General features: G+C 34.2%; 1 protein-coding gene across 1 annotated transcript in view; it reads right to left on the reverse strand.

Annotated features, from left to right (window-relative positions):
* The window catches only part of LOC136027296 (inactive rhomboid protein 2-like), a 51857-nt gene that overhangs the window by 14594 nt on the left and 22385 nt on the right, over positions 1-14878 (reverse strand). The window contains exon 3 of the mRNA XM_065704405.1: positions 3397-3497. Coding sequence (XP_065560477.1) covers positions 3397-3497 — 101 coding nt within the window. The remainder of the gene's footprint in view (positions 1-3396; positions 3498-14878) is intronic.

Below are 14878 nucleotides of genomic sequence, written 5' to 3' on the forward strand. Positions count from 1 at the left end.
CGCCCCTCAGTAAAGTATTTTTTTATTGTGTTTTATCATTTTGGCTTGCGCAATTCCTGTTCAGTAAAGGTATGTTTGATCTCCAGCCAAAGTGAATTGAAATGAATTAAATTTTGAACTAGGTTAATCTTTTGTAAACGCTCAGAATGTAAATAAAAAAATTCCTTCAATTTCTGTCTTTATAAGAGGTAAGAAATATAAAAGAAGCGAATTAAGACCAAGTTATTAATATGGGCTTCCAAAGCTAAGAATTAAAACACATCCATGAACAGTGCAAGATTATTTATTCAGTATAAAATTTGATAGCATTCAAGTAAAACTAACATTAAGTGTTAAATCAATAGGTCGATATGTCTTGCTTTATCTGTAGATTTTCTTTGACAATGACAGTGCAACATTAACATTTAAATAATATTAGGGTAATGTCTAATTTCAAAAAGATCTAATTGCAATTTCCGTGGTTTTTAGTAGTGTCTATTTTAAATTATCATCTGTGTGGTAACGACTGTTTAAATCTAAATAAACAACAAAAACAGAGTGGCCGCAGTTTTATTATCCCATTAGGACGGCCCTTTATTTCAAGGGCCGTCCTTGGATGAGTGGGTTGGTGCGCTAAAATTATTTGTCTGAGAGGACGCGGGTTCGAATCCCAGTGTACCCAATTCTTCAGTTTGGGACGGGGGTCAGTGGCGTGACTCTGTAAGCTTAGCCAGAGTCGACCCAGCTCTAAATGGGTACCTGGAGAAATCTGGGTAAGGTAAAAAGGAAGGGTGTGCGAAAGAACAGGATGGCTGGCCCCCAACCCCCCATTGCACTTCCTGGCTGAAGGGCCAAAAAATGGAGATCAGCACAGTCCGGTACGGACTGTAAAGTCTAATGCCGTATCCTTTACCTTTTTTTTTATTATCCCATTCATTTTGTTATTACTAAAATCACCATCAAATGTAATTACCATCAAAGTATAATTACAAAAAAAAATCTGGTAGTGATTATCTTTTCTACTTCCGAATAAATCAACGATGAGTCAACTCACTCACAGCCCAACTCACTAAAAAAAAACAAAAAAACACGGGATACATTATTGGGGCTGGAATCGTGATTGACAATTGTGATTAGTAGGGCAGGGGCAATAGTCTTCCTCAACCAACATAACCTGTATCCTCAATCAAAACCTAATATTGATAAATATTTAATACCATAATCCAGTCAAAGCAATTTCAAAAACCCAGGTTTTTCCTATTTCATTTAATATCTTCAACACTGTATTGTTTGAATTTGCAAGAGAAACTCAAATACCTGCCCACTACTGTCAGAGTCTTGCTAGTAATCAATTGGTTACAACTACTTTTGGATTTCCTGAATAAATTAAGAAAAAAAGAAAAGAAAAATTTGTCTAAGCAATTCCGAAAATACAAGCTTTTTCTATTGCAGCTAATATCTCAAACACTGTATTGTTTGAATTTGCGAAACTCAAATCTCAATCCATGACTGTCAACATCTGACTGTCAACAATATATATATATATATATATATATATATATATATATATATATATATATATATATATATATATATATATATATATATATATATATATATCTATATATATATATATGAAAAAATGCAGCTTTTAGGTTCTGGCCGAGGAGAGTTTGTAGCCAACACTACTTTAACAACACAAACCTCAAATGAATAAGGATCTGATAATTGTATTAGAAGAAATCTGTATGAAATTCATTAATGAAAGAAGTAAAAAAAGTATTCTGGCAAAGCATGAAAGAACATCTCTGAATCAAAGAAAATATTACAAGAAACACTTCAATATAGATACTGGCAGGTCCACTGCATCAATGAAAAAGTTAATGTCATCAGCAAAAAGAACAGGGTGAACATGGGGATGAAGACCATCATTAATGTAAATTAGAAACAAAAGTTGTCTAAGCACAGAGCCCTGTGGGACATCTTTTAATATAGGTAAAATAGAGGAAGAAGTACCATTAACCGAAACATACGAAACATCTCCCTGACAGAAAAGACCTTAACCTTATCATTTTGGTGTAAAAAAGTGACAATCTTTGACTCAAAATGTTTGCTGCCTTAAAAAGTAGTGTTTATACTTTTGGCGAATCCAGATTTTCATTTCAGCTGAGATGAAGAGCTGGATAATTATTTAAATGTATGTTTCAGAATAACGTTTGTGTTGATATTCTAGTCTTGAGGTGACAGTCTCAAGGCAAGCAAGTGGAACTTGCTTATAAAGAATGTATCTGAATCAAAGAAAATATTATAAGAAACACTTCAATATAGCATTAAAACTCTGGGAAAGAAGAATTACGATAGAAGTATTACCCGAGTGAGAATGGACAAATTGTTAATTGTTACTATTTTTGAAACTTCTTCGGATGTTTCCTAAGTCCTAAGAAAAAAGTTCGCAAGGGATCCCAATGTTGTTAACTCAGTTCTATAGTTCTTGGTACACGGAGCACATTATTCTTTTTGCCAGAATCCAATCTATAAAAAGTCCTTCTGGTCAATTTGCACTTTCTTTATTTTATTATCTTGTATTTTCTGTAGGTAACTATTTATAAAGTTGCAGAGAAATATTCTTTTCAATTAAACTGCTAGGGAGAAGAAGGAGGATTGGATGGAAATTCTGGCAAAATAAATGCTTCAAGGTCCGCAGCATTGATTTTGATTCGTGCAGATCAAACCTCGAGCCACCAAGATGGAGTTGCTCATATCCAATTGGATTGGCAAATATCCCATTGGATTTGAAATAAGTAAAAATTGTAATTCTTCAGTACTTAGGAAAAGCCTGATTTACCAACATTTCCTCCTGAACACACATTTTATGAAAAAAACTAGCAGCAAATCCTGTCGGATGGCAGTAAAAAAAAGAGTAACGTAGCATATATACTCTTTTGAGGATCAGCAAAACATTATTTTGCCTCCGCCTTCCCAACACAGAGTTCGAAGTCACTTTGCTCTCCCGCTCTCCAAATATAAATATCCCTTGAAGTCCTCTAGAAGTGAGACAAAGTAGGGTAGACAAACGAAGATTATAATTTCAGACATACTTATTTTGAAAGAGCAAGGCCGTATCCAGGATTTTGTTTAGGGGAAGGGAGATAAAAAAAACTTCTTAAAACTCATAAAAAATTTGTTTATATGCATTTTTTGTTACGTTTTTACGAGTCAGACAAAAATTTCGGGAGGAGATTCAAACCCCCTAATCCCCCTCCTGGATACGGCCTTCATAAAGATAAAACCCCTTATCTTTAACCAAGTTCTTCATACATCTGATCAAGTAAAATGGTCAAATATTGATTAAAAAAAGCGTCAAAGTTTGAACAGCTTATAAAAGATTTATTAGTAAAAAACTGGTGGAACACTTACCCTGCATGAATAAATAATGATATAAATACTCGATAAAACTGATCCGGACGATCTGGATTTAGGAATGGAATCATACCACAGACGTCTCCCATACAGTCAACCTAAAATAGAAATTAAATTATGAAAACTGAACAATGACAGATTAAAAAAAAGAAAATTTAGACGAAGAAATTCTGCTGCAGAGCAAAGTTTGAAAAAAAGCACGATAGAAAGTGAAGTTATCCCCCCAGAATTAGAATTAAACAGTAAAAACTAATTTACTGGGCTATATACCAGTGAAAAAAGTAAAAAGTAAAAAAAGTAAAAAGAAAAAAGTAAATTTTGTTTGAGTGAATTTTTTTTCTTTTTTACAATCAATAAAAGTCAAAATCACATTGTAAAAAATGACTAGGCACAAATCAAACCTGCCTTAATATTTAAATATATATCGCTGACATACGTAACCTCTAATAAAAAGAAGAGAAAAGAAAAACGAAATGAAAACTGTTAGGTAAAACACGGCCAAATATAAAGCTACGTAGGTATATTTTAATGCTTAGATTCTGGTTGAAGTTAACTAAGAGTAATGAAGATAGACTAGTAAGAGTGGCATATGAAGAGATGTTGAAATGTGGTTTAAAAACCTCGTGGCCATCCCAAATTAAATCATTACTAGAAAAAGTAGGAATGCCTTATTTATGGAATAATGGTCTTTGCTCTCGCGATGTACCAGCAAATTTAGAAAGCCAGGTACGATTTATATTAGAGAGTCAGGAAATTCAGCATTGGCAAGGGCTGGTTCTTGATTCTACAACCCTACAACATTATAATCAGGCAAAACCTAGTTTTGGGGAGGAAGTTTATTTTAAACTTAATTTACCGGCCATGATTCTACGTCGTTGGATTCAGCTTAGGGCAAATTGTCTTCCAATCCAGAACAGGCAAAAAACGTTCGACAAAAATAAAATGATAGTTGGTCCTGATAGGCGGTATCTTTGTCCTCTTTGTAAAGATGATGATGAAGACTTGGATCATTTTCTCCGGAAATGCCCGGTGCTCTTGGATTTACGGGAAATTTATTTGCATGGGATTAATTTGATGCTTCCAGGTATTCTACAAAATAGTAACCCAACCACAATATTTCGAGTGGGAGTATATATAGAAAAATCTTTAATAAGAAGAAAAAGTTTTATATGATTAATTTCTTTTGTAGTTAGATTAGGTACTTTTTGCGTTGAATTCTGTTTTTTTTTGTGCGTGTTCGTACTGTTGTTAATTTCCTTGCTTGTCTGTTATTTATTTATATTTTGTGTGTATATGGCCCACGGGTTTTTGAAATACACTTATCTATCTATCTATCTATATTAAAAAATGTCACCAATCTTTACAAAATAAGACCCCGAAACGACTATGAATAAGCTAATATTTCAACCAGGCACGTATTTAGACTGGGGGAGGGGTTAGTATCCTTTGGGTCTTTTCTAGTCCCTTTTCAAAAATCTAAGCTTTTTGTATCAAAAACCAGTTACTTGATCAAACAACTAAGTCTTTTTCCTTTTTTTTTTTATCAAGAGCCGGCGAAGGACAAAATCCCGAAACCTTTTGACAAAATAATTTTAGAAGCCTTTTGAGCCAATATTTGTCAGACAAAAGAAATTTCGAAACCATCTCCCAGCAGTTCCCGTTCAACTTTTACCTTATTTTTATCACACAAGCTCCGCACAAAACTTGACTTTGGACCCATTACCTGACTAAAATCCTTAACACATTTTCAACATGAAAAGAACCACAAGTGATAGAAAAACGGTTTTAGTTCAAACACATAAAAAGGAGGGGCTCTGTAGACCTGTGCCTCCTAATAAATAAGTTATTATGATTTTTCTATATTTTCCCGTTTTTGTTGTTTTTTAATTTGCACCTTCTCTCTTCCCGAAATTATTCTGATGCATACATGATTACTATCCTTTTCGTTCAGTATTTCTGTCAGTATTATTACACTACTGTACAAATGAAGGAATAGATGAAAACACTGTCATTCAACTTTACTGTGACTTATCAAAAGTAAACCGAAGAACCATCCTGCCGTCCTGGTAGGCTCAGATATTCGAACTTCGTCTTCTATAGGTCTTACTGCACTTTGAGCCAGCTCCTGCCAAAAAAATGATATAGCACTTTTTCTCACAATTGCATTTTTTTGTGCACTTTCAGCCTCCTTTTCCTCCATGCGATTAAACACGTTCGTACGTGAGTGTTCCAAAATAAAGGATTTTCGCCAATAATAAAAATATATGACAGCGTAGGCCTGTGTAACCTACCCTACAACAAAACAATCAACGTTTTATGCTGCTTTCGAATATGCGAGATTCATCAATTTTAATTGCCCATCTATTTTCTCAGTCACTAGGATTAAAACAAACAAGTAAAGAAGAAAAACAAGATTAATAAAAAGGTCTCGGGGGGAAGTTGGCGGAGGGAGGGAGATACTTCCTACTATCATATGGATTTTTTTTATTGAACTTTAGATTTTATATATATATATATATATATATATATATATATATATATATATATATATATATATATATATATATATATATATATATATATATATATATATTTTTTAACTAAAACTCAGTGTTCATACTACAACTTTGAAAAAAAATTTCTTGTTAAATTTTTTTCTTCTTAGAAAATTTACTCGTAACAATCCCATTCTTGAGAGTATTTTATTATTTTATATAATTTAAAGGTTATTTTTCTATAATAAAGACGAGTTATTATGCCATATTAGAATGAACTACATTAATCAGAAAATACATTATGTTTCTTAGTTATAATTTACTATACTATCATACTGAAATAATACTTTTTTCGGTTACATTTGCCACCTTGAACTATCTTGTGGAGAAGGTTCTAGTGAATCGGAGCTGCTATGGACACTTTTTATTGTTTACCGAGATGTTACATTAGAAACAATTAAGTATAATCATAATACATATTCTGCCCTTGTGCACAATTTACTGTACTTATTAGACATATTTTTACTTTGTAATTTTGTCTGCAATTTTGGTAAAAAAAGATGCCTCACATATTTGTGAGGTATCTTACTGAGTACGTTTTAGTGGATCAGGGCTATTATACATAATTTTTAATGTTTGGGGAGTTTTATATTTCACATTAAAGTGAATTAGATAAGGTCAAAGGACATGTCTTGTATCTAATAGTGCCAAGAGACCGAACGTCACTCGATCCTTGGTACTCAGCAAGCAAAAGGATTGTATATATGTGATTCTCGCTGTCACTTGTCTTCTGACTACAGACTTACATAAGCTCCATTTCCAGCTTTTTCCTAGTAATTTTTATTATCTTTAACTATGTAATTACATAATTCAGTAGCCACCATGCGTTTTCCATTGCACGCAGCCTTTGTGATATATTAAGTGCGCATTCACATAATTACAGTGTTATTCTTTAGTTTTAGTCAGGGGGTTGTAGATCAGCAGTTCCATTTGAATTAAGAAATTCCGGCGTGAATCCGATTCCTCCTTCCTGTTTATTCTTCACAGAAAACTTTTATAGAATTTTTATTCTCCTGGGAGGCAATTGACAATCTCAAGATAAATTTGGCTTACTTTTTTGATGATTGGCGATAAAATAACATGTTCCTTCGTTCGATTGTGATTTGAATTTGAAGGCAACTTCCAAATACTTCTTTAAATTATGAAAACCATAGGGAATCATATCCTCAGGTAATCTGATTTCATTGAACTTATTTTTTACCTCAAAAATTCAATTATTAATTATTAAGTTATTCAATAATTATTAATTATTGGTGCTTGTTGCTGCACGTCTTCTAATCGGAGACTTCGTTGCGCATTATTTCCGTTTTCGATTCGTTGCGATGCTCCTTTTCGCATGTCTTCTAACCGCAGATCTGATGGTGCTTCATTTTGGGTACTTTAACTCTTGATTTGGCGGCGTCCTTGTTTTTCTAATAGTGCTCTTTCTTTCATATATTCAATACAGTAATTCAAAACTCATTACAAAGATAACATTTTTTTCTTTCTTTTTGTTTTAGTTGATTGACACTCTAAAGCCTACTTCGATACGATTGGCATAACAAAAAAATTAATTTCACTTTCTGCTATATCATCCTGATTTATGCAAATTTACTATAAATGGGATTTCACACGATGTCATGAATGATGCCTCTCCGGATAGCATAGGACCAAAGGTTTGATACTATTAGCTTTGGGATCGTCTTTCATATTAAAAAAAAAAATTTTTGGTACTTGAGGATTCCTTATTATAAAATCTGGATCCCAAGGCAACTTTCTTTATACGTGCTCTTTTCAGTGGCCTGTTAAAGCTGATTTTCATAAATTCTAAAATACAATTCCTTGCTAGGAGTGAAGAAGAAAAAAAGGACACAGTAGTGCTACCCATGCAAAAAAATAATCCCCCTATTTTTCGAACCAGGGGGCTTTTTCATTTCCTAACAAGGATTTCTGACAATGGTCATTTCAATGGTATTTGTTTCGATACAACTTCATTCTTGAGGGGTTTCAGGCTATTTTTATAAATTTCCATAAATTAGTTTTCAAATTGTATTTTGCCATTAACGTTAATCGAGATAATAGTTAAATTACGGAATTAGTTTTAAATGGAAAATTTTCTCAAAAGTCGACGTTTTAACTATGTTTTGTAATTTATATTGGCCGTGGTTTGTTCTTTACTAGATTGCAGTTGCTGCTGCATCCATGTAATCACTGACATCTATAGATATAAAGTAAACGATTTACTAAACCGGGTTGAGAATAAAAAACCGAGTTTACTGACGAGCTGCGTTTTCATCATTGATGAGGTTAACTCTTAAGGCAAGTCCTGCTCACCTTTTAAATAAACTTTGTACACGGTGAATAGTTCATTATCCTATGTACCAAAACAAATTTTATATTAAAGAATTGTTTAGTAAGCGTACCTCCTTAGAAATTCAGCATGCATAAATAAACATGTTAAAAGTAATATTTCCCATTTTAGTACATACTGGAAGCACATTATCTTATTTACACTAGGAATTCCGTCTCTCAAACAAAGAAACCAAACTTTACTTTCACAGCTGAAAAATATCTTTGCTAAGAACCCTTTAAATTTCTCAGCTTTTTTCAAAAATAAATTCAAGGATTTTCTGGCAAAGCCATTGTGTTAGCTTAAAAGCTTTTTCTTGGATATAAATCCTAATATTCGTCTCCACGGGGAAAAAAACTGAATAGCAATGGGCTTAAATGTTTCAAAATGGACACGAAGGAGTAAACGAAACGTTTCTGCTTTCATTGTAATTTAGAAAGTCTATATTTAGACTCTAGTTGGTGCGCCTTTGAAATTGGAACATATTTTTTTTGCTTTTTATTATTAGACTGATTAAAAAGGGTTAAATTTGAAACGCTTCGGTAGATCTATTTGAATAAGAAATACTAAGACGGAAAATCCAGAAGAAAAAGACCAAAAAGAATATTATTATTGATTGTAATAACAAAGCCGGCCCTTTAACATGACTGCAGGTAATATTACGCTCTGCTCAAAGACGAAATTATGAGATCGAAGTGTCAGGAGCTCACACAAAAGTCCCTATCAAACTTTAAAATTATAGGGTAGAATAATCTGGAAGACACTCTAATCTAAATGGCAATAGTATTCTACGAGGCGTAAAGAGAAAGTTTGATAAGAACGTTAGCAAAGAAAAAGCTAGCCTTCTAGAAGAAAAGAGAGCTCTTCATAATTATTATTTAGTTGACAAGCGTGAAACAGCCTGAACCAAACTAGGAACAGCTGTTGAGTTTGTTAATAACCAATCAGAAACGTGCATCTGGAAAATCAGCAAATAGACAAGAGATTTCCCACAGTCTTCTCTTTGTACCAACCTTGAGTATGCTGCAGCATTTAGCTGGTACTATGAAAATAATGGAGCATCAGTAAAGACAGATAGCAAGCTCAGCAGCAGTTAAGAGAAAAGTCCGGGCCTACCTCTCCTATGAGGAGCGCCTCAGCTCCGCATTCGAGTTCAACTGAGACAGACATCTGGGTTCGCCCGGGTTGGCCAACAAAATATCAGTTTTTATATTTGCCTTTGCTTGGGTTGACAGAATAAAAATTATAAAATCAGTTAAAAAGATGATGTAGTAACTAATTGATTAGACAATTCTTAAGTATAGCTAACCACCTGATCAATCTTTTCGTTACCCAGCGTCACCTTTTCATCTTCACTCATTCCTAGCCTTTGTGACTTAGTCTTCTTAATAATTAATTTTCCAAGCTATTCTAGCACCCTAAACTCGTAAAACCTCTAAAAGCTCATTCATTTTGCTCATACTTTCACCTAGGATGCTTAAATCACTAGGATAATGTAAGTCCATGAGGGGTTTTCCTCCCCATTTGATTCCATGATCTCCTATTGCCTTTCCTGTGCTCCTTAGACAAAGTCTATCAAAATAGTTCCCAGAAAGGGAGATACAACATAACCCTCCTTAACTCCTGATTTAATACAAAACCAGCTGCTAACCTCATTTCCTACATTAACCGCAGCAGTGTTATTCTCGTAACTAGAACTAATTACTTTAACTAGTCCCGGCCGACTGTGCAAAGATTTTGATTCTCTGCTACTTGAAGAGGAAGCTAACATCAGTGGTTACAAAGTCACTATTGCTCGCCCACGATTTTTTAGAATGTAACACTACTTCTCGATTGCACGGTGTTGGCAAAGCTTTGGTAATGAACGCCAGAGCTGATGCCAGGTTTCTTAAAGACGGAAAAATGTTTTACTGCTCTTCAGCGAGCATGGAAGAAGTATTGTGGCACGTGACAAGGCTCTTCTGCGCTTGTACAGAGCTAGATCTCTCGAATCCTTACATGAACTCTGACACCATCTTTTCTTATCAAAAGAAGCCGGTGCTGCTAGTTCTGCCCACCCTGAGCGAATATTGCCCACGCCTACTGCTGCAGAGTACCACTACCTGCTTGTTTATTTTCAAGTGATGATATGATTGCACTCAGCAACAGCTCTAGTACCTGCAGACTGGTGCTAGAAATTTTTGTTAATTGGTTATATACCCATTTTTTTTACTCATATATTCACGGCAACAGGTACTTAAAAGCATCTTATTTGCCGTCATTCATTTACCTCTTTCCGATACCTTGAGGTTTTAAATGTATGTTGAGCCTTCTTTTAAAGAAGTGAACAGAGGGACTTGCAGGAATAACATCCCCGAGAAGACCGTTCTAGATAGAAATGCAGCGCCGGATGAAGCTATTCCACAAGTACTCGGTTCTTGGAGGTCCTTAGATAACTGACGAAGCTGCGTGCCTTCGTGTCTGCCTTGACGGCTAGACAAAAGGGGGCACAATGCGAGAGAGCTTGTCTGAGGGAGGTGAATTCATGTACTTGTAGAAAACATCGACACTACATCAGACCTTTCATTTACAGGCTGGAGCGAGTCATGTGTAGAGGCACAGCCCGCCTCATTTGCTGTATTCTGGGTTTTCTGGAGTGGTGCAGACAGCGTTTGCCGAGCAACCGCAAATAGCAGGCATCCACATTAAGCTGTGGGTCTGATGCAAGACTTGTAGAGTGGGATAGTCGAGCTGGATGGAAGAAGGTTCTTCTTCTGGATGGAAGAAGAATGGCGCAGGAGCCTCTTATTTTATCAAGGTGGTTATTCCAAGAGAGATCGGTGGACAAATTAATCCCCAGTAGACGAAGGTCGTCGCCTCTCTATATATAGTTTCATTTTTGGATATGAAACTAGGGTGTCTACGTGGCAGTTTTGATCGTGTAATATAGGCAGCTTTGTTTTTGATGCATTGAAGTTAATCATCCACGCCGCAAACCATTTTCCATTTTAAAGAGATCCGTCTGTAGGGAAATGGAGGCTTGTGTAGGGTCTTCGTGTTTTGGGATGGCTGAGTGTGATGTGGTATCGTCGGCAAAGTGATGCAGAGGGCTTGAGAGGTTGTCACCACCCATGTCGTTTATGTAGCTGAAGAAAACCGTAGGTCCCAAGACACTGCCCTGAGGATCTCCTGCTTTCATTGGATATTGGCGCGAAATAAACTCTTCGAGGACAACGCGTCTTGACCGATCAAAAAAAAGGCTCTCAATCACTTCTAAAAGACATCCACGATGACCGTGCGCATCGAGTACTTACCATAGTACTCCATGCCTAAAGCCTAAAACTTGGTGGCTAATTTCTCCTTATACTCAAACCGGGACTGTCAAATCGTATGAACGTCATCTTTGCGCGTGTTGATGAATGCAATTCTGTCCTATTCACTTTTTGATTAAGCCAAATTTTTGCGTTTTATCCATAGCTTTTTGATCAAGACGAAGCTATGATTGTTTCAGGGTCATAGTAATCGAAAGCGAAGTTGTGATTGATGTATTCCTGTTTGCTCTTTTTTTGCTTTAATTTTTCACTTTTCATACTTTCATTTACAATAACACCCAAATTTGTCAAATCTGTGAAGTAAATTATAAATGGCAACCTTCTCATGTTCCCATCACGTCCACCAATCTTAAAGGGTGAGTGTAGAAATAAGAGTGGGGGAGTCAAGAAGAAAACCTTCTGTTTAGATTTGCATTTTTTAGCCATGAAAAAATAAGAAACTTCCAGCAAAAAATATATTTGTAAATAAAATTATCCCCCCCCCAGCCACCTCTGAAGCCAGGTTGAGACTAATAGAGAGACCCGACATTATTTCATATTTGAGCTCACGGGCGTGAAATTGCAATGAAACTCCGTTAGAATTAAAAGTAGGCCAATAGCGAAAAAAGAGTGCATTCACCTCTTCCTGACCTCGATTAGGGTGAAAGTGGGGTACTAAACGACCGAGTGTTTCAATTTTGTTGATGTTTTCGGTGTCTCCAGACTTGAATCAGTAGGAAACAACCTTTTAATCTATCAAATACTGTACAAATTAAGATTCTGATTTTTCATCCCCCGACCTCGACTCGGGTGGAAACAGGGTACTAAATGATACAATTTTCCAATTCCAATGTCTTTTTAGGTCTGCCCGGACATGAATTAATATGAAACGACCTTTCAATTCAGAAAATATAGCAGAAATTAAAATTTGAGGTCTCCCATTCTTTTCCTTGAACAAAAGGGTATTTCTGTACGTCGGGCTATTTAGGATATGTTATTAAGAAATTTTTTTTGAACATTTTGGCACCAAAAATATTTCCATTGCTCAAATGTCGGGTCAAAACTTTTATATATATATATATATATATATATATATATATATATATATATATATATATATATATATATATATATATATATATATATATATATATATATATATATATATATATATATATATATATATATATATATATATATATATATTTTTTATTGGACTAAAAGAGCAACTGTATATCCGTGATGCCATGTCCAGAATAACAATTTAAGTAGTTTTGATATTAAATTTCTAATAATACTTTTAGTCTCCTTGAAAAAAATACAAAAAACCAAATCTGTAACAGATGAAAAGCTTTTCCTAGTATATAAATTCTTATAACCGTCTCCAGGGTGCAAAAAATTGAATAGTAAAGGCTTTAAATGCTTTTAAAAGGATCGCACGGAGTAAACAAACTTTTTATGCTCTCAGTGACATTTAGAAAGCCTTCGTTGATATTCTTCCGAGATTTTCTTACAAATCACGTTTTGCTTTCTTTAAATGGAAAAACCCATAGAAGTGGTGAATTGTTTTGGAAAGAGTTTTACCTCGCGCCTAACCTTTTGCCTTTTCCTAGCCTGGATTCAGCTGAGCCAATATTGTCCAAAAACAACGCAAGAGAGGCAGCGAAGTTAAATATTTCTGTTACGATTATATTACAAAAAAAAAACATAATGATGTGTCCTTTCAGTTGCTACTTTCTATACATTTTATTACACTTTAGCACATTTTTTCTGACAAACATACTCAAAAAGACATATAGAAAGAAATTGTATGATATTGATGTTACAACACTTTTTTATGGGGTATTGATTGCAATAACACAGACATTTGAGAAAAAAAAACAATTTTATTTTCTTATTTTGGCAAAACTTGACCATTTCATATTTCAAAAGTTTCAGTGTCCGCAAGATCGAAAGACGTCACTTGAAAAGGAGACAATCTAAAAGGAGCAGAATTTATAATGAATAATCTAACTAAACCTAAAACCGACAGAAATTAAAACAAATAGCTGTAAGGATACCATCATCTAAACTTTCTAAAGGCCATAGCGTCATTTACGCTTTACTGAAAAAGATTTGTATTTCAAGTAGTGTGTTTTCATTTGTGATAACATAAATAGACTCAACAATAAGAATAATATGACAAGGCTAATCAAGGCTTAAAAATGAGAGTTCTGCTACCCCCCTCTAAACCCTCTAAACGTCCCGAATGTCATTTAGAGTTTATTTAAAACAATATACATTTCTAACAGTATAATTACATTTATCAAGAAATCGACAAAAATAAATTAAATGATAATAATGCATCCCGCTGGCTTGTAAAAAAACTAATCAAAGGAGGATGGCTGTTTAATAGTAATAATGGTAATTCCAGTAACTCTTGGCAATTTTGGATTTTTCCAAGTTACGAAGTTTTTGAAATTATGAATCTACAAAATGCACATAACGCTATGAACTTTAAAAGGTTAAGGAGGCGGAAAACTTACCTACTGCCTGTGTTAGTGTCTGTTTAATTCAAATTTAATAGGATTATTCTTGTTAATTTATCTTTGTTTTAGAATTAATTTATTCATCCCTAGCAGTATCTGTAGTCTTTGTCATGATTGATGTGATAATTCATTTTAATTTCCGTTCTTTCTTGGTTTCATTTAAAAATTAAATAAAAAAAAACAAGTTTTTTTAACTGAAAGTAAGGAGCGACATTAAAACTTAAAACGAACAGAAATTACTTCGTATATGAAAGAGGCTGCTTCCTCATCAACGCCCCGCTCTTGACGCTAAAGTTTGACTCTTTCTCTCAATTCTTCTTTTTAAAACAGTAAAAAACTTTAGCGTAAAGAGCGGGGCGTTGATGAGGAAGCAGCCTCTTTCATATACGAAGTAATTTCTGTTTGTTTTAAGTTTTAATGTCGCTCCTTACTTTCAGTTAAAAAAACTTGCTTTTTTTATTTAATTTCTGAACGTTTTTGAATCAATGCATGTTTTGATTTTGGCTCTCCGCAGAGGAATAATCAAAATGAAATTTGCACATTTTTTTTATTTTTTTTTTGCTAAATGGCTTTCTCATAATTTTGATCGAATGATTTTGAGAAAAACTGAGCGGGGGAGGAAGCCTAGTTGCCCTCCGATTTTTTGGTTAATTAAAAAGGCAACTAGAACTTTTAATTTTTTACGAATCTTTTTATTAGTAAAAGATTTACGTAACTTATAAATTAGCTTACGTAAAGAACTTTTGTATTCTCATGTTTTTATTACATATATGAGGG

Source organism: Artemia franciscana, chromosome 1 (genome assembly GCF_032884065.1).
Source record: "Artemia franciscana chromosome 1, ASM3288406v1, whole genome shotgun sequence".
NCBI classification, from domain to species: domain Eukaryota; kingdom Metazoa; phylum Arthropoda; class Branchiopoda; order Anostraca; family Artemiidae; genus Artemia; species Artemia franciscana.